At 41.9% G+C, this 25,248-nt stretch overlaps 1 protein-coding gene across 4 annotated transcripts; it reads right to left on the reverse strand.

Moving 5' to 3' along the window:
* Positions 1-1,691: 1,691 nt before the first annotated feature.
* Positions 1,692-24,674, reverse strand: rxrba (retinoid x receptor, beta a). Of its 4 annotated transcripts, XM_083925884.1 has the most exons (13): positions 24,598-24,674; positions 23,798-23,983; positions 21,368-21,600; positions 19,821-19,974; positions 19,484-19,663; positions 16,399-16,419; positions 14,238-14,398; positions 13,487-13,616; positions 13,086-13,218; positions 9,788-9,823; positions 8,199-8,290; positions 7,956-8,061; positions 1,692-7,643 (listed from the first exon to the last, which is right to left on the reverse strand). In XM_083925884.1, exons 2-13 carry the CDS (start codon positions 23,811-23,813, stop codon positions 7,496-7,498), a joined length of 1,410 nt encoding a protein of 469 aa, XP_083782010.1. In that variant the 5' UTR covers positions 23,814-23,983; positions 24,598-24,674; the 3' UTR covers positions 1,692-7,495. The 4 variants fall into 4 exon arrangements, with proteins under 4 accessions (XP_083782010.1, XP_083782011.1, XP_083782012.1 ...); XM_083925885.1 differs by lacking the exon at positions 16,399-16,419; XM_083925886.1 differs by lacking the exon at positions 9,788-9,823.
* Between the last annotated feature and the right edge of the window lie 574 nt (positions 24,675-25,248).

Consider the following 25,248-nt stretch of genomic DNA (forward strand, 5'->3'; position numbering starts at 1 on the left):
GAGGGGAAGGAAAGCTGGCAAGATGCAAAAGGGCCTGAGAAAGGTTTTAAAGTATCACACAATATAGTTCAAAGAGACCACTAGGTGTCTGAAACTCTAAAACTATAATGAAGTGTTTATTTGAAATCACTAAATGAATGACAGCATTTAGTGGTTCTGTGCTTCTGTTAACGTTCGGAAAGAAGCAGAATAAAAGTCTCAGCTGGAGGAAATCTTATTTTGGAATCTAACAAGTAACACATTTAACTCATGTTGTAACTATTTCCCTGAATCAAAATGAGCAACTTACGTCTTCTCTAAATATGATGGTGCTGACACGGCTGCAATGTGCTTCATGGTCCTGAACAGAAAAGTCATTGTGCCTGCTCCCTCTGCTGGTACTGCAGGAGCAGCTTCCACTGTGGCACACTTGGCTCAGACATCTGAAACATGGAAAGTGATGTTTAACCTCCATAATAATCAAACTCATGTGTTAAAGGACATTTACAACTACTCTGCGTTAGAGTTTAGCTAAATATTTCTCAAGCGTGAACAATTCAAAGCTGAGTAGATTTGGCCTGATCAGTGAGCACGACATATAAGAGGCCAAAGGACTCTGGGGGATCTATGACTAGGCCGACCATACTTCAACCCAGGTGGAATACATAACACTGTAACTACTGCTGTGCTCTACATTCATTTCTCTCTTCCAACCCTGTTTTGTACCAAAACTGTATCTAAGAAGATCATACAGGGGTAATTGGAAGGATGAATAAATGTTACTGTACAATAAAAGTAACTGCCTAATCCTATATAAGTGTTGTAAATCTTTTAAATATTCTCATAAAAACAAATATGAGTATAAAGAACTTAGATAACAGAGGGACTGATGCTCTTTTAGGAACTTGAGTTCTGTGCATTATCTCAGGCCCTTAACAGTGAGCTCAACTGTCCAAGGGCTTCAGTGTAGCTCCTGTGCACCAGGACGAAGAAAAGCTGCTGGATTAGGCTCTGGACAGGCCGTCAGAGATGAGGGAGGAGACAGACTGGAGGAGATGGCAGGAGAGCGAGAGAGAGAGAGAGGCCCTTAACTACATGGCCACACAGATACAAACCCATAACCACATTCCTGTCTTTCTCAACATTTAAATATGTGGCAGAGGGAATAGAACCACCAATGCAGGGTGAAATGTACTTTGAAAATGTTCTGATCTCAGTTCGGCTGCTTCCTTATTGGCCAAGGTGCGTTAAGTAGGCGGGGAGGCAGTGCAGGACAATTTCTCCACCCCGCAGCTCCAATCGAAGGAGGACGACGGAGGAGGTGGCGCGACAGGAGACCACGGTTGTTGGAACTTGGGAGTGGACAAGAGGTCAGTGCCCCCTCTAGAGGTTGAAAGATGGGAGTGCGGCACAAGCGGTCACCCGGGGCCCTGCGGTCCTGCTGGACTGAGGAGCTCACCATCCTTTTTCCAGGACAAAGTGGGAGCCGAGTTCAGACGATCCATTTCATGGACAGTGAGCGGGTGTTTTATGTGGAGCCTAGAGGAAATTAGTGCACTGCAATTTTCATCCCACAGAGTGTGTTTAAGGGGTGTAACTACTGCAATTTAAAGTGATTTTCATTTACATCTTGGGATATGTGAACAAGGCAGTTTGATAATAAAACGTTTTGCAGTTTTTTGAAAACAATAATAAATGAAAAACACTTCACATACAGTATTAAAACCTTTACTCAGACATGATACAACGAACAGAAAGAAGAATCAGAATTAATGACTGAAAAAGTATTCATAATTTTTTTTTTCTTCTTCCAATCCTCAAAGCACACAATAGTCAATCAGCTCCATGTGTACGATGGAGTAGGATACAAACATGACAAAGAACAGACACGAGAGAAAGAGAGAAAAGAACAAATAAGAGGGACAGGTTCCAATCTCATTTTACAGTTCTTGTATTTGTTTAATACTTTGTAATGAACAAAATATGAAAAGCAAAGTCGGAGAAGAGGGAGACAGGAAACAAGACAAAGAAACAGTGTGTGAATTTCTTTATGAGGAAGAGTAAACAATTAAGGAAGATTCTAGATCTACCGGAAAATAGCTTTAGTTTTTCTTCTCGACCGACGAATAAACACCTAATCATCCACGTTTGTCGAGTCTCTGCCCTTCTCCTTTCTCTTTCTCTCTCTGACCTACCCTTCACATCTACTTCCTCCTTAAAGAGAGCAATCATGTTCAGTTGATCCTCCCATCAAGTTCATTCAATGTAACCAGAGGCGCCTCTTGCAAATCAGACCTGTGGATTCCAGTGGCCTTTGCACTGAGTCTACAATTAAAGCCACAGTTTCTGCCTCAAACAAATTCTGAAGGTTTCTATTGGTGGTAGTATCAAGCTACAGCCACACATGACTCTAACACAGTCAAAACACAGCAGGGGGCAATGGACCTGGTTGCAGAAACCAACCAAACAAATGCAAGTGAAGAAGAGCAGGTGTAGGGCTAAGCTACCCCTGCTCAATCTTTCCTTCTTTGCTTTTCAGTCATATATGCATTTCCCTGTGTGTTGGAAACCAAAGCAGGCGTTTCAAGGGTCGGGGAACCCTATTAAAAAAAAAGCACCAATGCACAGCTTGAGCACCAAGAGGGGGCCACACTGGTCTACTTCTCTCTCTCTCTCTCTCCAGTGACCAGTCCTCCCTTTTCCACACGAGCTGTCGTTCCATTCCTATTAGGGCCTCTTTAGTATGCACTACACAGGCCAAGGTTAGCGCACACTCTTTAGTGCGCTGCACAATAATCACAACATACATGACAAACAAGCACTGGGGACTGAGTGGCCCTGCATTTAAAAACAGCCATATCAGCAAACAACTTGGCAGTGATAAATGAACCAGTGAGGGTGGTGGTTTCAAGGCTGCATAGCACACACTGCCTCAGTGATCATAACGTGATGGGCCTTGGCTCCAGGGGGCCGGTGTCAATAAGTAAAAATGACGCCCTGATATCTAATCTACACACAATGATCAACTCTTCAGTCACAGCCTGTGATCCATTAAAATGTAACAAAGATGGCGACAACAATACTGTTACACAGTCAAAAGGTCACAGCATGCGTCTGCCTTGAGTGCACACGGTTGCAACGACAAACATTTGTGGGCGGTGCGGTGTGATCCGGCAGTCTCCGATGGCGACCGCAGATCATCGCTGCTCTGCCGTCAAGTAAGCAATGAGGGACACACAGCACTGAATCCCTTCCTTACAGCTCTTCAATGCTCGTCCCACGAAGAGCTTCACATGCTTTTCAAACAGTCCAAGAATCATAGGATTATTTTACAAGTAATTGCAATGCAAAGCCCAGTGATTCTCAGCCCACATGGGTGAGTGAGCATTTGTTAAGTTTAAAGAAAAGCAGTAGAGACGGGCCGAAGTGGAGGAAGGGAGGAAGCTGGGTTGTGTTGATAAAGCATCGGGTCAACACACCAGTTAATCACCCCTCCAGCTTGGCTCCTTTTCCTCTGTGCATACTTTGATTATTCTGCTAAACAAACCAATATAACAGCGCTCAGCCACATCACCGCCAAAGCTATATAGTATATGCCAGTCAAAAGGCATAGCTGCAGATTCATTACACATGTGCATAAAAGCATACACATGTGGCCACAAAACCCTAAAACAAATGCTAAAAAAGTGAAATACCCAACCATCAGCTCTTGCTAAAACAGTCTGCCTGAGCAGCAGAGTTTTTGTTTACTGTATCTGTTGATCATCCTCTGAATGACCTAAGCTCATATCAAAATGTTAAGAAATACAGAAATGGCAAAACTTAAACGCGTTGCTGTTATAAGCAGGATGGGAATTTTTAAAATCATTTCACTGCCAATTAATATCAACTTAAGTAACAGACTAGGCTAAAATGTGCAAAAGCCAGAATCATAATGCACATATTGCATGACAACTGTTTACCACAATATGAATATACAAGTTGCATATTTTTACGGCTGGCATTTTCTCAGTCAGCGTGTGTGACTCTCTTTTTTTATAATGTGGATCAAACTAGTGGATCCTCCAGCACTTGACTGATTGTATAATCATTCCCATCCCCAGCTTTAAACATGATGCAGTAGCAGCAGGCTTAAACATTCAACAGAGGAAGCTCCCAATAAAGAATCCTGCAGAGAAACTGAGATGACAGAAGATGAGCAAGCATTCTTAGGTCACTCTACTCTCTGAGGAACAAGTGTGTTGCACACAAACTTCAGTCCATAGCTTAGGAGAACTGTGCTCTCATCCAGACAACACATGTCAAAGTCTGGTGGCCACAAAACTCAGACTGCTAGTATGAGCTCATCTGAACCAACTACACTAAAGCACTGAAACCGTACTGCATCACATACAGTACAAGAATGCTAGTAGATGAGAACCATTCGCTTTCTTTGCCAACTAACACCAAAACCAGGCAGCGATGGTGCAGCCGACTTCTTTCTGGAGACTTCTTTGCTGATTTGGCTGCACATTCGCATGGATGGAGAAAAACTGAAACAACACCAAACTCTAAGATTAGACGAACTTACTGACACGTTAAACAAAACCACCTGTCTCACAGGCCATCTAACTGTCAGCCCCCAAGTCCACATCCCATGGGGGAGGCCAGGGATCCTCTCTGAGAAGTATTTGGACTAACTGCAGGGCAGGAAGCTCATCGCTCATTCTGGTCAAATTAGCTGGTGAACCCCAGAATTCACCAGCTACTTTCATTGCCTCCACCAGCCTAACTGCTTTCTAAAATACAAAAGACACCCGTTGTGTCTGGTAGAGCACAAAGACTTTACAGCCACAGCCCAATTAAACAAGCACTTGGCTGGTGTTCATTTTCCATAGTTGGGAATCTGCACTAAAGTTAGGGTTCATACAGTTACACAAAGAAAAGAAAATCTAAGAGGGAATCCCACATCCTAAGCAGACCTGTTCAATGAGTGGAGAATGATTTATCTGAGTACTTGCATACTGTGTCTGCATTGATGTAAATGTGCAGGTCTTAAACTAAAAGACCATATTATATATTTAGCACCTGGTAGAGGACAGTTGTACCTCTTCCCTGTAGAATGATACTGAAAAAATTAATGTTTCTATTTGCTATTAAATGTGGTGGCTGATGATAATAAGAATGCCATCACTCTTTTAAATACTAATACAAATGGTAATAAATCTTTGTGTACCCCAGTATTGCTCCCCTTTGAGCATGTGTAGACGGTTTTTATTCATAGTTTACTCTTCATCTCCTGATCGTTTGGTAGCTGCATTTAACTTTTCACTGCTATGCTCAGATTCAGTTGGCCACAAATTTCAATCACAGTAAATGTCAAGTGCCATTGTCAATGAAATCCAGCCAATTAATTACCAAGAACATGAGGAAACATTGGCAGAAGTTGGTGCAAAAGCAGCAGTGAGGTGTGGTTTGGCCCTGGGCTCAATAATAATAATAATAATAATAATAATAATAATTTCATGGTGGTGTCCTCACACGGGAGGCAAGTCTAATGTTGATTCAACAATAGAGCTTTAAATGTGTTTGTTGAGCCACATATTTCACATTCACGTGAGTGTGAACGGGCCTTTGTTTCTGTTCCTGTGTCTTTCCTTTGTTATTATTTACATCTACTGTACAAAATTCGCAAGCACTGAGCCAATACACAATGAATAAAGGTTTCAAAGTTGCAGGTAGTAAGTGTAGGATTTTCATTATATAGCACTGACTCATTTCATTATTGCATTACAGTAACAATTCAAACATAGGTGCATTGTTTACCAATCTGTATTCACAGCCAGCAATCCATCCATGAGTGGTGGGCTGTAAAAGTATTGCAGATAAGCCAAATTTGATATTGATTAATGACCAGGTGAAATTAAATCAGATCATTTCAGCTGGTCTTTACATTTGCCGTCACGGCTGCTTCTTTTTGTGTTGCACAAAAGAAAAATCAATCTTTTCGCACCTGGTATCACAGAGAGGACAGAGTGCAGCATCTTGAATGCAAAGCAATGCCTCACACAATCTGGATACAGGCTGACCAAGTAGCCCATACGCAGAACTGTTCAAAGTGCACAGACCATAGTTTTTTCTCTTCTTGATACAAAGAAAATTTTTGGAATCGAGAGCAACATATCAAGAATAATGGACTTTCAGCTACACTCAGAATTAACACCGACTAACACACCTGCCGCCAGCCAAAACCGGGTCATAGTCTGTATTATTTAGAAAGTGTTATCTGTTTCAATAACAACGCAATAACGAGAAAACCCTACACATAGTACCTTCAAGGTCATCTTAGGTGTCTGAGAATAGATGGTCTTTTTTTTTTTTTTTTAGGAAACAGGAACATTAACACAGTTACAACTCACAAAAGTGCATAAATGACCACCAGCAAGAGGAGGATTTGGGGGAAAAGGAGATAAAAGACAAACAACTACGATGTTGTCTTGCATGAAGCTGTGCTTCCTGCAAGCCTCATGCTGTTTAAAATGTCAACCAACTGCCAAAATAGAGAAAAGAATAAATTCAAAACTAAGAAAAAAATAATTCAAGTCATTCTTCTTGTCTTACAAAGCCCGCTGTGCGCATCAGGGTGGGAGGGACAAAGTTTGTCTTTTCAACAAAGTGCTCCCACTCCCCTTTTCCTGGGTTTCAATGCCTTGGAAAAAGCTCTCATTTCATGAGTACAGTACTTCAAAATAGAAACTCAAACAAGTTTCAGCATGAATATTCAAAAAAAAGCATAAAATATTCCAATGTTTACGAGATTGGATGAACTCATTGGGAGGGTTTGTCTGCCCGTCCATTGTGGGACACCTCCTGACCAATAACAAGTGAATTGGTTTTAGGATGGACAGTTGATTGAAATGCTACGCACCTGATTTTAAGCTAAAACCAGACATGAATAACTAACCACATAGTGATGGATATAATATACAGAGGTGCAACTAGCAGTGTAACTAAGTAACCCAAGTCAAAACAGGGGAAGTATACCAGTTACGCGGAAGCAAAAACCCACTGAGATGAAAATGGGAAAACTGAAGGCTAACTTAAAATTAAGACATTTACTGTGCATGTGTGATACAAAGGGGATATATTCCTTGAGTTGTAACCCCTCTGGTGGAAAACTGAGTATGGGAAAAGATGGTGAAAATGTGTGTGTGAGTGTGTATTAGCATACTGTTCATTCAGAGCGGTATTATCTGTCTATTCATTATGTTGCATGTCAATTTATGTGTGCAAGTTAAAATCGGCATGTGTGAAGACAATTAGCCAGTGATGTGTGTGTGGTTTGTGTGTGTGTGTGTGTGTGTGTGTGTGTGTGTGTGTGTGTGTGTGTGTGTGTGTGTTTGTACACAAGTGTGAGAGCTGGTACATTAAAGCCAGCGGGTGCTGCAGTTAAGTGAGGCCCAACAAGAGGAGCCAACCACCTAACATGGGGTAACGTGTTGGTAATCCTGGTGTGCATCGGATGAACCTGGCTCCTCTAGGTGATCTGGTGAGGCGCCTCTAGCATCTCCATCAGGAAGGTGTCGATGGGCGTGTCACCGATCAGTTTGAAGAAGAACAGGTGCTCCAGGCACTTTAGGCCAATGGAGCGCAGTGCTGGGAGCCTGAGGAGGAGCTTTGCAAACCTGGATGACGAAGGGAGTAGAGTGAGAAAATACCGCAGATCAGGGTTCCCTCTCTTTTTAAGAAATCATTTTCTTTGACCTTTCCAGAAAATACAGGAGCACTTCCAGGACACATGGAAAAGGTTTAGGCAGATTTGTTTGGCTGAGGCTCTGGTCAGAAACCACTGCATCATATCCAGGCTTCAACCTGCTGCTCTGTGCTTCAGTGACATGTTAAAGCTATTATATGTCTGAGCAGCAGCAGAAGAGGCACCAGTCACAACCACTGACCTCACACCTTACTTTTCAGTATGGCTGTATGTTATGACCTACCTGCCCTGTTGATCGGGGTATTTGTGTTTGCAGTAAGACTCGAGCGATGCGTACACCCTCTCTCTCAGGAGCTCCACCTCACTGGGGTTGGACAAACCCTTGGCATCTTCAGGTGAAAACAGAGAACATTTATATGATCTTTACTCAGGAATGAAACACACAACAATACATACATTTGTCCTCTTGCATTTGGTGTCCTTCATATTTTCCTCATGATTTTCAACCCTCCACCTGTCTGTGTACCTGGGTTGAAGAGGATGATGGCTCGAAGGCAGCCCAGCTCCGTCTTGTCCATTTGCATGTCTCTCATCTTGCTTACGAGCTCTGTCAAAACCCTGCAGAGAGGAGAGGAGATTCGCAGGGGGGGGGGGAGATTTCAGATTTGGAAAGAGAGAGGAGGCAAGGAAAGGGATAGAATAAGAAGATAAGGAAAAAGAGAGCAAAGCAGAGAAAGCAATAAAAACAAGAGGAAGAAAGGGAGGGAATAAGAAAGTAAGAACACAGAGGGACCAGACTCCATAATCACATTGTTATTTATGATCTCAATGTAATGCCTCTATGTCAAAACTAGATAGGGCAAGGCTGACCTGCTGGTTCTGCAGCGACAGAAAAAAACAAATAACTAAAAATGTTGAAATCTACTATGGCTGGAGAGTAAAAACTTTATAGTTTCCTGTAAAGTTTCAGACTTTAGTCAGCCAGTCAGGGTTCAGAGACCAAACACGATTTAAACAAATGTTCTCACTGACAGAAATAAATAAATACACCACGTTGTAACGTTTAATGCCTTTTTTTTAATATAGTTATAGGATTCAAAACTGGCTCATTTTAGGGTTAACTGCCACTCTGTCCACACACATCTCTGACAAGTCGTTCTACTTAAGAAATAAAGTGTTGATGCACGAATGAAGAAATGGCCAGAAAATGCTTCACAAATCTTGAAACCTAAGGAAATAAGGTCCTGTTATTCAAGAGCAATGCATGCAACAAGTAGAAACAAACGTAGCAAGAATAGAGTAAATACCAACTTACCCACATATCAGTACAGTTTTTTAACCACTTGAGTTATCATGCTTCATCAGATTGCAGTACAATAATAGTGTGAAGCAAAAGTGCATCTTTTTACAACTACTTCTGCTCTCCTGCCTGGAATACGGGGGAGGAGAGGACTATGCAGACCAGCGAGTGAGGGGAGCGAAGTCATGGCCATTAGAGAGAGTTTATGTGATACTCCATCATCAGACACCACCCAAGCCCACAATACAGTGCATTGGCAGATCAAGTTTGTTTTAAAATACACACCCAGCACACTCAATTGTTGTATTCATATTAAGTTGATAAAATGGAGGAAAGTAGTAGTGACTTTTGGTACACACCCAGAGTTTATGTCATTAATGTTATAAAACTGAAGAGGGCCACCTCCAAAGGCTCAAAGATCACTTAGGGCATCTGAACACACTCTCACCTGACTGTGTCCTGCACTGGAACAATGTACAGCTATTAATGCCCTGGGAGCGCCCACACATTTACTCATTATGGTCTGGCAAGGCTCAACGATCATATGGTTTGGTAAGAACATAGAGCATCGTCAATGGGCGAAAGATGAGTATCCTGCAGGCGATTGGACGAGACTTCTAGCAGTCAAAGCCACAAACTACCAAATACAGTGCTGTTCTTTGTCATCGTCATCTAAACCCCTAAAGTTCACTGAGAGATTGGGTCAAATAATTAATAATAAAACTGTCTGAAAAGCCTGAAAGCATCAAACGTTTAACTGTGTTTGTTTTAAGAGGAGGGGTTTAAGAAAAGTGTTTGTGTAGTGGCGTATTTACCTGTCAAATATGGCCCCAACCTCGGCATTGTGCGCCCTGTGTATTCAATCACAATGTGTTATTACAATGTCATTACACAGTTACATTGTTATTACAGAATTCTGTCTGTTTCCTGAGCCCTGCAGCTGTACCGATGGTCAGTGCTTACATGTGATTTCACATGGTGAAACTCTGTAGTGGTGCAAACTACTTTCAGAGACTCAAAGTTGAATTTTCCTGGGACCTGCACCCATGGATATTGCTCCATGTGTGCATGGCATTACACACGGCGACAACTATATCCACATGTTTTAAAATAAGCAGAAAGGAGGTTATGATAAATCTTATGAGCCAAATGCATAAACGCGGAAAACCATTAGTACACATGAAACTGTTCATAAGTACAAAACTATAAACCCAAATCTTGAAAAGTAAATTAAAGTCCAACTGATTTTGACGGATCAATAATAATAAAAAAGGCTTCAGCACACATATCTGCCCTGTAAATCACTTGTGCTCGACTTTTAGAAATAAAAAAAAGAGAGATATTTATATATATAAGTTTTTGTTTCATGATGGTGCCTCCTAGTCTTGCATTCATTTGACTGATGCGGTATCCGTTTACGTAGATAGCGACCTATATTTAGCATAGAGCAGTAACTTGCATCAGCATTGGATCATGGACAGAGCAGACGTCACATTAAGCCAGACAGCAGCTTGCTGCACAGAACAAGAGCCACACACACTGAGCAACAACCCACATTTGCTTTGCTGCTAAAGTCTCGTCATCTAACTTCAAACATCTTGTCCTGCATGTTAGCTTGTTGAAGGAGCCACCAAACAAACATTCACCAAGGACAGTACAACAGCCTTGTTCTTTCTTTTAATAAGGAAAAACTAATACCTATACATTTAAAAACAGCCTGTTATTATTTCTGACTACAAAAAGCATGACGAAATTATTGAATTCAGTTGGACTTTAAGCAAGTTTCACCAAACTGTGGCTATTGTGTGAATAACTGTGGCCAAAATCCAACATTTAACAAAACAGAAACACAGAAATCAACGACTCATAAGTCCAAAAAAAGAGAAAACACAACATTTCAGAAAACAAAATAAGCTAGAAAAGAGAGGTGCTTACTGTCTTTGTCATTCTTGTCATTGATTGGATGGCTACTGTACGAAATAAGGAATATAGCAATGACGACGTAACTTCTGATAAAGACACAGATATTAAAGATGTGGGTCGACAAAAGACGCCAAAGTTAGAATGACAAATGTCATAAGTATCCATCCTTTCCAGGTTTTAAAATGTTGAGTTTTCTGAAGTGTTTTTCTTTGTGTCTGCAAAATCAGTTTTGTTTTGTTTTGTTAACTGTTGCACTTCAGGGGCCTACCAAGTAAGAAGTTCCCCTTGAGAAATGCAAAGAAACGACACCCTGATGTTTTATGATATTCATCCTCCTTGATAAAACATGATTCAGTAGCTTTAAACAGATGCGGATGCGAAGCCGGAACAAAAGGTTGCTGCTAGAAGAGAGCAGTGCGATAAGGAAATCCACAAGTGTCAGAGGAAGATCATTGAGCAGTTTGCCACAAGCCCAGCTGTATATGCTGTAAATGCTGTACACCTGCCTGGATATCTGGAACAAATGAACCCTTAATAACAATGTAATTGCTGTGTAGTCAACAGTGAAAGAACACGTTGTGATGTTGTTGGGGTTTTACATAAAAATCATTGAGAACTGGACTAAATCCTGCGGATGAAATCCACCCCTGGGTGATGCAATAACGTCCCATTATCACGCATCAGCGTTTATTACAGCATAAGGTGTCACATCTGAATTAAATTACTGAAACACATGTTAACTCTTACCAAAAAAAAACAAAAAATGTCATGATGGGAGTTTTCTCATTATTGATTTCTTTGAACGAAGTGATGGTAGATGCCATAATGCAGACGGCTGAAGAGGTCATGGCTGTACTCATATTAATGTTTTCCACTGATCATGGAATAAGTATCCTGGGATCTCACACTTACAAGCTTGTTTTAGATTTAAACGTGCATTACTCTGGCTTAAAGTGCACTTGTTGCCACCAATCATACAAAAGCACAGTAACAGAGTATTATGTATAGTGTGCCTGTGGTAGATAACATATTTTACAATGTTGTGACCTTCGATTAGATGTAAAGATAAAAAGAGAGTTAGGTTTGCCCCCAGAAAGTCTGAAAGATTTGAATCATCACTTGAAACCCTTCAGTAAATTCCAGTCGAGCGGTCTTTTTTGGTGTCTGTCAGCGTGCGGTGTACCTCTGAGGACATTTCTGTGCCCAGAAGTAGCTGCAGAGTGAGTTCTCCTTGCTTTCACGTTGCTCTCCTGTACAGGCAGCTGAAAACCAGGCCCAGGGAGCGTCTGAGTGAAACAGAGGCCCAGAGTAGGAGAGGCTGTGCCAGGTCTGGCTCTGAGATAACCTCATGTTGAAATGAATTTACAGCTCACAGCAAATTAACACTAAACAGTTTCTGGCCTTTGTTTTGCGATGTAGTGTAAGCTAAAAAAAAACGTTGCATGTGTCCGATCTGTTATTAGTGTAGTTAGCACGCAATAGCATGGGGGGCTAACTTGGTTTGATTATTATATTATGTCAACGCTACTGTCACTCTGAACTCGCAGAACCCCTTTCAACAATCAGGGAGTTTGATAGTGCTTTCTGTCGAACACACGCTCACGACACGGAACAAATCGGCAGAAAATCCTTATTGAACAGCCAAATCTGACTCGTCTGACATAATTCTGGGCAGTGAAGTCTACAGATTACAGATGATATTGATCGGAATATTGTGCATTTGGATCTAATGAACATGAAAAGCCAGTCTGGTTTGTTATTGTCCAACGAACATCTTTAAGTCCAGATGAGATCACAAAACAATTATTCTTGAACCAAAATACAAAGCCATGACCTTTACTACGTTCTGCACAATAATGGGATTTATGACTATCACGTGAACGTATCTGAAGGGACTAACCATTTATATATGCACCCGTTAGTATTGTACATGAGCCAGCCATTATCACATTATCAAATGCTGCAATAGGTACTACGCCACTGACTGGGTGTGTGTGCGCATGCATGTCTATGGGTAAGCATTAGTCACCAGCTTCCCCGGCATGCACTGTCACCCTGCAGGCACCACGAAAGAAGCAAAGTCTCTCAGCCAATCACAGCCAACGTGACAATGGTGGCACGTCCTCTCCAGTGCTGGGGAAATGGCTGATGTGGTATGTCTGTTTGTGCATATATGCATCTGTGTGTTACCTGTCAAAGATGGCTCCGACACCCGCACTGTGAGCACTGTTCCTGTGGACATGCAGGCCGGTGGCCAGTAAAATCCCGTCTTTCACCGAGATGGAGCGATGGGAGAACGATGCAATCAGGAGTTCATTCCAGCCTGTTGAAGAGTTAGTGTTAGTGCCTGTTGTGCTGTTTTATGTCTTAATACCTGAAATGACTGAATGTTCCTGGTCCTAATTTTGACAAATTATGTAGTAATTATCTTTATGGTCTTCTCAACATGGGAAGTTAGTAACTGTGTAATTGTTTTTTCTTCTGTCATTGATGTTGTATGTACTGTTGACACTGTTTTATTGAATAATAAAATACTGGTAAATGAAGTGTAATCACTACCGATTCATTAGGTGTTGCTGAGTCAGACTTACCTGCACGCAGCAGGATGACCTGGTCATCCAGGGCCAGCTCAGAGAAGTGAGGGATCCTCTTAGCCCACTCCACCAGGGTGAAGAGCTGCTTGTCTGCTGCCTGACAGATGTTGGTGACAGGATCGTTGGGCTGAAGAAAGCAGGTTTATGAGATTATTGGTAATATTCAGGAGACACCGTCTCATTCATGCCAACAACCGAGAGCTTGGCAGTTAATCCAGTTTGATTTTAAATTACAATTCTGGCTCCCAACGATTATGAAACAAGATAATCGAGATGAGAAGATTATTGGGCCAAATTCCGTTTCACATTGACGCTCTCGATTTATCGTTTGGTAAATCAAGCACACCCCTTTCCTTTACTGCGGTGCACTTTTGCTGAGTTACTAACTCGAATATGTTGAATATATGTTTAGGAACATTGAAAGGTCATGGCGCTGCACTGGTGTTACAACTTAGTTGATCTTATTCATGATTATATTATTCATTTAAATGTATTTACACATTTTTAACGACTTTTTTTCCCAATTATATGTTTTTCAGTTGAATTATATGTAAAATAAAATTTAAAAAATGAATTCATGATGTTCCCAAAGTCAGTGTTTGTGATCAAGAATCGTGATTATGTCAATAATAATAATTGAGGAGCTATACAACAGCTTGTGAACATGGTTAAAATCAACAAATATAAGCTTGGTTATGTACTGAATAAACTAAAAGCTGACAATCATTTCATCACCCAGGCTACTCACAGAGCTGCCACCTGAACTTCCATCTGCATGAAGCTCTGTCTTCTGCTCTACGGCCACCTCCGCTTCCAAAATCTTCTCCACCGGCATCTCCTCGTTCACGGCACTAGTCGACTCCACCTCGCCCTCTCGTTCCTTGTTCCTCTGCCGTTCCTCTTGGACAGCTGCAGGAAGGGGGATCGGGGTGGACAGAGAGGAGCACAGGAGAAAAACAATGAAGGACAAGAAGGGAGAGGAACAGTAAGAAGAGCAGAGAGGAGAACATGTGGGTGGGAAGGATGGGTGAGTTGCAGAAAGGATGCATGAGCAAAAGAATGGCTTAGGGTACAGACTCAAGGGCAGGCAGATCAAGGTAGAGAACATATCACATCATTAAAGACAACAACAGAAAGAAAACAAAGGTAGTGCAAGAGGGGGAAAGGCGATGAGTAGGACGGGCCACCAGACGACAGAATGGATAAAATCAGAGAGAATTGGAAATGAACCGAAAATGTGTCGACAGTGAAGAGGAGAAATATTAGTGTCATACCAAAAGAGGTTGCTATACAAAAGAAGAAGAAGAAAAAAAAAAAAAAAGAGTATGACCAAATTAACATGGAAAAAGTGGAAAATAGTGGAAAAGAACAAAAGATTTACAACTCATGATAATTCAGTCTCTCATGCTGTCTTTCATTCATTCTTTCAGGCCCACTACCAAGGTGGAAAAGGACCATATAAGACATACACAACAGAAATCATCATTACTAACTAACTCTTTTAAAGCAACAGTCAGTCGGGAATTACAATGAAATGTAATTGGTAATCTGAAAGTAGTAGCAGATTTAATTTCAGGAAACTGTTTCTCTTAATCTCTTACCCAGATTAAGGAAACAAGGTCTATTGTTGTCACGTCGACTGCAGAAGGACAACAGCAATTGGATTTAAGTGCATGTAAATCCAATGACTACAACTCCATGCAATCACATTGCATTGCCCCCCATGTTGAGGTTCTATACAAGCCTCTGTCCTGTAACAGTATGCATGGAGAGTGTTATCCCCTTCAGATTAATTTAAATGAGCTTCATAATCTAATCAAATCTAATATTTTGCTACAAATTCTTTGCGGTCAAACACTGTCAAACATCTACCACCCACTCCACAGGTCCACTGCAACTCTGTTCTTTTAATCACGCTGCACTGTAACGTTGTCTTTTACACCTGCCTTATTCCATTTAGCATGTTTTTATTTCCCATTATTATAACGGCTGTCTTATTGCTTTTTAATGTTTGATATGAATCACTTTGAATTGCCTTGTTGCTGAAATGTGCTTTATAAATAAACTTGCCTTACCTTATAAACCTGGGGGGGGGGGGGGGGTATTGGGGAGTCCTACACTGTTCACCAAATAGGATATATAAGACTATATAAAAATAGCAGTGTATTAACTAACAGTCTTTCATTGTTTTGGGTCGTTTGATAAATAACAGCAAGCGTTATTTGAGCGGAAGCACCAATTGCAAGTGATGTTTTTAGATTACTTTATGATTCAAATACTTGTTTTTTGCTACAAAAACCTTTGCCAAAAACAATATTTTGCATTCTTTTGATGATTAATTATGGTTCTTTAACTTCTCTGTCAGCAGATTACAGACGTTTTAATCCTCTTATGTGCACTTAATGTCAAGCAAAGCAAGCACATTAAGAAAGGCTTTATTTTACCACCATATATCTGCACTGTGTCTGTATTTGATACAGAAGAGAAAAGGGGTGCCAGTGGTCACGAATTTTGAGAAGTGGGCTTGTGACGGAAAGATGCCACTGTGGAAAATCAGGGTGGGAAATGTATCCTTCCTCTACAAGCATCAAAGTAAAGGAAGGTTCCTGAACACCTGACACCTTACTGGGCAGCACCCAGGTGGGATTAACATGAAGTAGATTTACATTAAAGCAGGATGATGATTAAAAGAGTGTGCATACGCAGCAGACTTTCCCTGGATCTATAAAGGTTACAAAAACAACATGGGGAGTGAGTCAAAGCTGGCACTGGTCCACCTCTGAACACTGGCAACAAACTATGGAAGAAACATTTTCACCTAGCTCCTTCTCATACGTATGCAATGCTCTCTAGTTCTCGCTCACTCATACAGACACAGACACACACCCCTCCCTCCCTCTTCTCCTTACATCTGTCGTTCATCTTGGCCACTACAGAAGGAGGGAGGGGGGGAGAGAGAGAACGAGAGGAAACAAAAAGAGGAAGAGAGGGGGAAAGGGGGTTAGTGTTTACAAGGCTTACCCACCCCCATCTCCCTCTCTACCACTCTGTGCTCGTTCTGTCTATCCCCTATTGTACAAATATCACTGAAGCTCTCTTCATTCCAATGCACAGGAACAAATATCAACACTGATGCATTTACTACTATTCTTAGATTATATCTCATTTATGGATCAAGTTAAAAAGACAGACTCAGGGTTTACAGGTGGAGGCGGATTACTTAGAAATGATTTGTCACAGAAAGCGTCCGCCTTGATCGCTGTTAACTTAAAGGTGAATTTCAGCATTTTCCCATGTATGTGTGTCAAAGTGACTTAGGGGAGCAACTACTTTTTAATCCGGTACTGACTGAGAGTCCTGCAGCCCAGCAGTAGTGAACCAGGCTGCTGTATTGCAATGAATGGGTTATTGCGTAACATCAATTTACGTCCACTAAAAGTGCTCGTCTGCCTGCCGCTGACAGGCTCAGATTGTGACTAAGTGTCTGACTTCATTATGGAAATATGGCGTGGAACACGAGTGAGAGAGTTGGAGAGAGAAGAGTACAGCCGGGGAGAGTTTGTGGCGTTGGAGTTACGTTACAGAAAGCTTAGCTTTGTGTTATCATGAGGGATGGGAATTGTTATTGTTAATTGTCTTTTTTGAAAGTACCTGCCCTTTCCTAATCTGACTCATCAAAACCATCTGATGAGTCAGGTTACAGGTATCTGCCTCCATGGGGTTAACGGCATACTTTCTTCCTCTCTGACACGACCCCTCGTTGCAAGTTGAGTTAGAACGAGTTTAGCGTCACTGTTTTGTAAAAAGCAAATGTCACAAAAACATGCCGGCATTGATAAAAGGAATTGATACGAATACGATTCCAGTTCCAATTGTTGTTACCAGTTCTCAACAGAAACCAGTTCCCATGCCTTGTTATATTTTTGGATTAAAACAATAGCTTGTTTTTGAGTATTTCTGTATCTGCACATTTTTGATAGACTAACGTTACTTTGGTTACGGACAGGCTGAAGCTGCGGCTAATGGTGCCACAAATTGATCTCAAAGTCAGGTCCATACACTGCGTCTTATCGGGACTACAGTGACCATTTTCACCGGGATGATTTCTGCCAGAGAGGAGAAGAAATCCTAGAAAAATGCTGTTCCAAGAGTGGAGAGACTGCTGCAGACAGAGTGGAGGTAACGTTATCCACTAAGGTTTCTGTGTTGACCTGCATCTGAACACAAAAGCACGGCAGGATACGGCAACCTCTTCATCTTCCCATAATGTTGACAGACACTTATAATCACAATCTGAGCCATCAGTGATAAAAACAAGCACTTTTAGTGGACATACACTGACTATCACCATCCCCCCCCCTTGACATTTTATTGCAGCCTGTTTCACGGCTGGTGTTCTCACTCAGTACTGGACCAAATTAAAAAACTGTTGTCCCCATTTGTTACTTAGACACAAATATTCAGGTGGACCAGTACGGAAATTCCCCTTTAATACTCCATGACTACAGTGATCAGCATCTGCTACGACGACGACAACGACAACAACAACAACATCTCAGTAACTTGTCAAACATAAATTGAGTTATGATCAAACTACAATAAAAGCTTTGTGATGTGCTGGGGCATTCAGTCCTAATATGTAATCTAATATGAGAAAGCACAGTTCACGGTACAGTTAGCTCTCACCTACACGGCTCAACTCAGAGACTTAGCAGCAGATTATCTCACACTGACTGGCTTAAACGTGAATTTCAGTGCTAAGAAGCTTATGTTAATATTGTTTGATAACTGCTGACGAGACGAGGGGCGTTTGAGCTTTTTCTTTGGTAAAAATCCTGGAATGTTTTCACCTGAGACTGATGGCCATCGGAGACAAACATCTGGTAAATAGCACATAAGAACGTGACACTTCCAGGCAATTAGCGGAAAACGATTATCTAAGAGTATTTAACCCCCTCGGACTCTTTCAAGGTTTATTGTTTTACAATAACGAATCATATATTGAAGAGTTCGGATACTGATCAACAGCAAACAAAGTGACAGCATGAAGAAAAACACAAAGGGGCAGAGATACCTTTTAGGTTCTATGTAAGCGACTGGTGTTTGAATGGATTACAGAACACTGTAAAAATGACACACTAGTTGTGTCCCTCAGGCTAAAGGGAGCCTGCTACTTCTCAAACACATCTGTAAGGGCCTTTGGAAAGGGAGACCCTTCATGACATGTCCGGCTTTAAAATGCTGAGCTTGAACGACGCAGCCCCAGCTGGGAAACAGTGGGTGTGGTTGTAGGGAGCAAAGCAGGCAGTCAAATTGGAAGCACTTCAGATTATCTTCAGATAAATATTGAGTTGTGTCGTTATTTAGAGTTTATTGTTTACTGTTTTTGTATACTTTCTGTTTTTATTTAGCTAAGAGTTTATTGGTTATCCTATACTGTATTTTTTTATACCTCCCTTGTGTTTTTGTAAGCTGCTGGAAATTCAATTTGCTTGTCTAAGTCTCTAAGTCTAAGTCTGGTAGTGTCAGCCCCACTCATCAAACATGCCTGTGTTAAAGGAAACTAATGTGTTCAAGCTCCACGGATGCAAAATTAGCAGAACAATGAACATCATCACTGAAGAGTGCTGCAAGAGAAGGAGCCTAACATATTTGTTTTCTTCAGCCCCAACTACCGGAGTGGACAACTCCCATATGAGTTTGTATTAGACTAAATCAAAGGCTTATCCATCTATTCCTAACAAATACGGCAGAGTTTTAAGTTAATATATCTTTTTAAGTTAATATATTTCTTTCTGTCATGTAAATAGTTGTCTGCAAATAATGTATCAAGCATAACAGCCTTTAAAACCTAAATTAATCCATAATTTTATGAATGTAACCCTAAAGTTGTGTGTGTGAAAAGGTGAAACGGCCTCGTTTTTAGGGTCATGAGCAGAAGGGGCTGAGAACCAGCCATCTTAGGGGTGTGCTATAATGCCCCTGCTTGCTCACCTTCTCTCTTCATGCCCATGGCCAGGCACTTCTGATAGCGGCAGTACTGGCAGCGGTTCCTCTGTCTCTTATCCACCATACAGTCTTTACTGTCTCTACAGGTGTAGCTCAAGTCCTTGCGCACTGTGCGTTTGAAGAAGCCTTTACAGCCCTCACAGCTGTAGACACCATAGTGTTTACCTGCAGGGCGATGGAAGAGGAAGGAAAAAGAGCCAAAGAAGTAAGACAAGAGGATGACAATGGGTTTGTTTCAAGGCTGAAATCTTTAAAGAATTCAGTTCCTCTAAATTGTTCAGCACTAGTTCAAAGACGGCACAGAAAACAGGAGTTTAGTCACCAGAGGATCTGTCTCCGCAGATGGCACAAAGGCGTTTCTGGGAAAGCATCGGCCCCGGGCTGTGGGACGACAGCTGCTTCAAGCCCAAAGGAGGTTTCACATCATCGGAGCTGCTCACTGCATGGAGCCCTGACATGGACACCGTTGAGTTGATCTGAAAGAAGGACAGAGGTGAAGGTGAACACAATATTTGGTTTCTCCTTCTCTCTAAGCCCCCTGTGACAGACCTCTGTGGTTAGAACAAAGAGGACAAGGTGAGGTCTTAACAAAGCTCATGACATCTACCACGTAAACATCAAGGTAAACAGACAGGAGAAAGGGGAGTGGGAGTGAGCAAGAGCTGTAGGAGAAAGAAAAGAATGCCCCCATGGAAAATAAAGACATTTACTTACATGAAACATTTCTGTTTATGATTAAACATGTGATTTATTGGATATTTTATTATATTATAGCGGCACTTGGATCAACCGTCATTTTGGTTGTAGCGAGCAACAATCAAAACAGTGATGAATTTTTAAAAACTCAACTTAAATATGTGATTATTGTAATTTCAGAAAAGTATAGCCTGATATGTTTAAAGGTGTTCATTTCTACTTCCCACTGCAACCAAAATGAAAGTATTTGCCTGTAAAGGATGCTCATACACATATCTAGGTGTTCCTGAACTAACTTTTTATATTCTCCTACTACATAATGAGAGAAACTGTACTAAAATGTGGAAAACAAAGCAAAATCTGACCTGAGATAGAGCAGGTAAACAACTGCATGAATGATTTGAGTGTTTCTTACCAGACAAATTGATTATTCTGGTAAGGATGTCCTCTTCCCTTAGCTTAGCTGACAGTTTCGGCTGTACTCCCCTCAGAACTTATGTTTTCTTCCGGGTATGACGGGTTTTTAACAGCTGACCGGGCCGGGAAACTTCAAAGTAAACCCAGAAGAAAACAGAGGCTCTGAGGGAGGCTGGAGTACAGCCCAAACGGTCAGCTAAGCTAAGGGAAGAGGACATCCAAAGAGAATCAATTTGTCTGGTTATAAGAAAAACTCAATTCAATATGGATAAAGAAAACATTAGGAATACAATCGATCAACTCCATGGACAGAATAAATGTTAAAATAATAGTCCTGAAGTAAAACAGTCCTCCCTGAACTGGACTAGAAACGCAGAGGCTGTCTACAAAAAGGGCCAGAGTCGACTCTTCTCCCTGAGGAGGCTGAGGTCCTGTAACATGATGCTGAGGATGTTTTATGAGTCTGTTGTTTTCAGTACGATCTTCTTCGCTGTCACATGCTGGGAAAGTGGGCTGAAGGTCGCAGACACCAACAGACTGAACAAACTGATGTTGTGGGGGAAGAGCTGGACACCCTGAGGACCGTGGCAGAGAGGAGGATGCTGTCCAGGCTCCGGTCTACCCAGGACAATGTCTCCAGCCCTCTCTACGACACACTGGCCCAGCAGAGGAGCACCTTCAGCAGAAGACTCCTTGCAACAAAAACAATTTCCCTCTGGGATTATTATTAAAGTATTTCTGATTCTGAATCCTTACCTGCGGGCTGCTTATGGGGCCGTAGCCAACTGATGGCGTGCCAGGTAAGCAAGGCGAGCCCAATGAAGAGCTGATGACGGAAAAGGGGGAACCGATGCTACTGATGGGGCTGTTGACCCCGGTGGTGGTGATGGGAGGCAGCGAGGTCATGGAAGCTGCAGAGGGAACCAGCGGAGGGGAGCGCTGGCCCGATGGAGGGGAGGACACAGACGAACTGTCCGGGCTGTGGGAATCTGATGAGAGACAGCAGGCAAACAGCTAATGTAATCATTCATAAACATAATGTGTTGAAAAAAGGGCTACGCTTATTTATGGAGGTGAGGTTCAGAGATCATTTAAAGGTATTCTCATATGCTAGGTCAATTATCATTTCAACCAAATACCCACTGTGAAAACCATCATTTACAACAATATTGATTATCTCTAATTAAACAACAACTGCTACAGCTACTAAGCAGTCTTTGCTCTGTGTATATGTATGTTTTATTTTCATCCAGGGAAACGGTCGGTCCTTAGGAATAACAGGATTTCAGTCAAATGTTGCAAGTTTGCTCAGTTTTTAATCTTTTAATTTTAACATAAAAACAGCAAAAAAAGCTTTGCTGGTAACAACTGACAACTGATCGCTTTTGCTGTCTTGAGTGTAACTTCTGATGAGGCACTCAACACATCAGTCATTACACCATGTAAAGCATAAAGGTTGATTTCTGCTCCCTGTCAATTGTGCTTTGCTTTTAGCATCCGAGTTTGATTCCTAATGAAACTGCACTGGACAACCAAAGGCAAGATTTAGTTTAGTAGTTATTCCCCACATTTGTCAGGATTTTTCATCAGTTGCACCTGAGGTGACTTTTACCAGAGATATGTGAGGTTCACTGTCTGACTGGTGTGCAGTCATGAGAAAGAGGTACATTTCAGTTTTCTAGAAGCCTTTTTTTGGCATCGTGATCTGAATCTGAATGAACTTTGGACTGATTTTATGATGCCAATTGTTTTATTTATTTAGTTTACGCTGTGGTTCTATCGTGTTGGCTTCCTCCTGCTGCATTTTCACTGCTTCAGGCTGTTTACTTGGTTGTCCTCTGGTCTAATCGTTTTTTCTTGCCTCAAAACAAACTGGAGAGAAATCAACCAGCACATGCTCTCATAAATCATCTACTGTGGCTCCTGGAGGCCAGTGCAACACTTATCAAGTGAACAAACAAAAGGAAATAAGGCTTTTAAGTACTGACTTATTTTCTCTTCTTAATTTAAGGCATTTTTCCCTCAAAGAGCTCCATAAATGTCTAACGGCTCTAACTCTGTCACACATTTCACCAAGCCCTCTGAATGAGCACATGTAAGGAAAACAAGGTGAATAGTGAGACATATGCAAGGTCAATTATCATTTCAAGCCACTGTGAAAATCGTTATTTACAAAAATATTGATCTATCTCTAATTAAGCAACAATTGCTACAACTACTAGGCAGCCTTGGCTTCGTGTATATGTATGTTTTATTTTCATCATTTGTAAGGAAAACAAGGTGAATAGTGAGACATGTGAAGAGTTCTGTGTGGCTAAAGAAGTCGAGTATGTAACCAACACTGGCGTGATCGTCCATTACTCCCCTGATGTGGGAATCGAGGTTCAAAGCCTTCTGGCTCAAAGCTGCTACATTGCTCTTGTGTTTCTCTGTGGTCCACCTATTCAACTGGCTGCCCATGGGACACATCTGGCCAAGAAGCAACCTCCAAATGGCCTAACAGAGTCAGATCATTATATCATACATAATATAGGCTATCCATTATCATTTATAATAGCTACTCAGTGTGTGTTCTTGCCAGTTTCACTTGCGACACCAGGAGGAATGAGACTAGATGCCAAAATAGTGGTGCATATCACAAGCTGGCCGGGGAGCGCCGTGCAGTGGCCTGTCGGTCTGATCAGCCCAGTTTGTAAACATGGATGCCAAAAAAAAAACAGGCGTTGCATCCCAGCGTTTAGTGGTGCCTCCACTTCCTGTGTACTCATCCACTTTATTTCTTAGAAACCGCCTAGTATCTCTGCTGTTTGTGCCTGTGTTGTTTTTTTAAGATTACGTAAGCTACTTATTCCACGTATTTGTCAGCTGTGACGAGTGAGAGAGAAGAGCAGACACGCACAAACAAACAAGCGGACAGACACACAGATGATAAACAGGCTGCTGCAAATGTCCGGCCCATCAACATTTCGTGGTTTTAAAACTCTGACCCAATGAAATGTGTAATTGATGAGCCCTACCATATGGTGTTTTGACATAAGGGGAATGAACACAGGGCCCAACAGTTGCCTTAGAGACTGTCATAGTAATACAGCACTTCACTTAACTTTAGTTTCCTGGTGCAATTATTGATTGACATTCATGTTTTTGCATTCAGATAACAAGATCAGTGCAGTTAGGTTTCCTCACCTCGACTGTCTCCCATGATGGTGGTTCGGTTGCACACACACACACACACACACGCACACGCACACGCACAGGGGCTGGGTGGCAGCTTCACACCGACGTGCCTCCGTCTCAAACAGCCCTGTTCTCAAACTCTAGGCCGCGGACTGAGGCCCGGGCCGGAGCGGTTTTGGGAAACCAAAAACGGGTCTGAAAATCCAAAACACAGAGAGAAAGAAGAAGAAGATGTGACACAGAGCATGCACATTATAACACAACAACAGATAACACTTATAGTCCAGAGGAAGGTGCTGAGCTTCCTGCATGACAGATGCATTTGTGTATTTGGTGCATATTTGTTTTTGGGTGTAACATTACAGCAGGGCTATGCAAAGCAGTCAGCTGCTAAACCGGTGCATGGTGCAAATACACTTGATTATGCAATGCAGAATAAACAATATAGTGATTATACTGAGCATTTGGCTTAGCATTAGCGACACTAGCTCACACTTCAAATGTTTACCGTAAAGCTTCGTAGCTCGCGTTAGCTACCCTCCTCTAAGTTACAGCACATTGTCATTAAATATCTCAGCATTACGTTAAAGATAAACGGGTCTTTACTGTTACAGTCCGCGGAAATCACGCTGGAAGTTTACTGCTACGGCTAACTACGGTTAGCATCCTAGCCTAGCACCGGGCAGCTGGAGCCAGCAGCAGACCCGGTTCGGTGCTGGTTGTTGCACCGACAGCTCCCTTTCCTGCACATAACCTACTTCAATGTCTCAAATACATATTGAGTTCAAATGAAAATACAGTTTACTGACGGTTTAGCGGCGCAGCTTCTTCTCATGAAAAGATGTAGCGACTAGGCCCCGTGTGTGTGTGTGTCTGATTCTCCCACACACACACACTTTGCCTCGTAGTCAACCCTCCCTCCCTCTCCCTCCCCCCGCAAGGATGCAACCATGATGATGATGGTGGAAGGATTTGGCTTTGGTGCATCTCTCACAGTTCAACATTGGCTCTGAAAGACTGCAGCAGCCCGGCTGCTTCTTCATGCAGCTGCAGGGAGCAGCAGGGTGGTGTTGTGTTGTGTTGTGTGTGTGTGTGTGTGTGTGTGTGTGTGTGTGTGTGTGTGTGTGCTGCATGTCACTGAGAGAGGGAGACCAGAGGTCAAGAGGTCAAGACGAGTTCAGCTCAGTGTGTCGTTTGCTGCAAAGGTTACTGTCGGCCACACTGGCGCACTGGTGGAGCTGTTGCACTGGGAAACTAATCTATCACATCTTCATCTTCTGACTGCTCATTTATGCATTTTATTTTTTAGGTTTCTTTTATATTATATTTTTATAATACTGCTTTGATGTGTCTGTGTGTAATGCTGCTGTTACACTGGAATCCCACAGCTTGGGGTCAATAAAGTATTTATATTCTAATCTTTTTTACTTGCAAGTTAATTATAACTACAAAAATATGTG

The sequence above is a fragment of the Echiichthys vipera genome (genome assembly GCF_963691815.1).
Source record: "Echiichthys vipera genome assembly, chromosome: 13".
NCBI lineage: Eukaryota > Metazoa > Chordata > Actinopteri > Perciformes > Trachinidae > Echiichthys > Echiichthys vipera.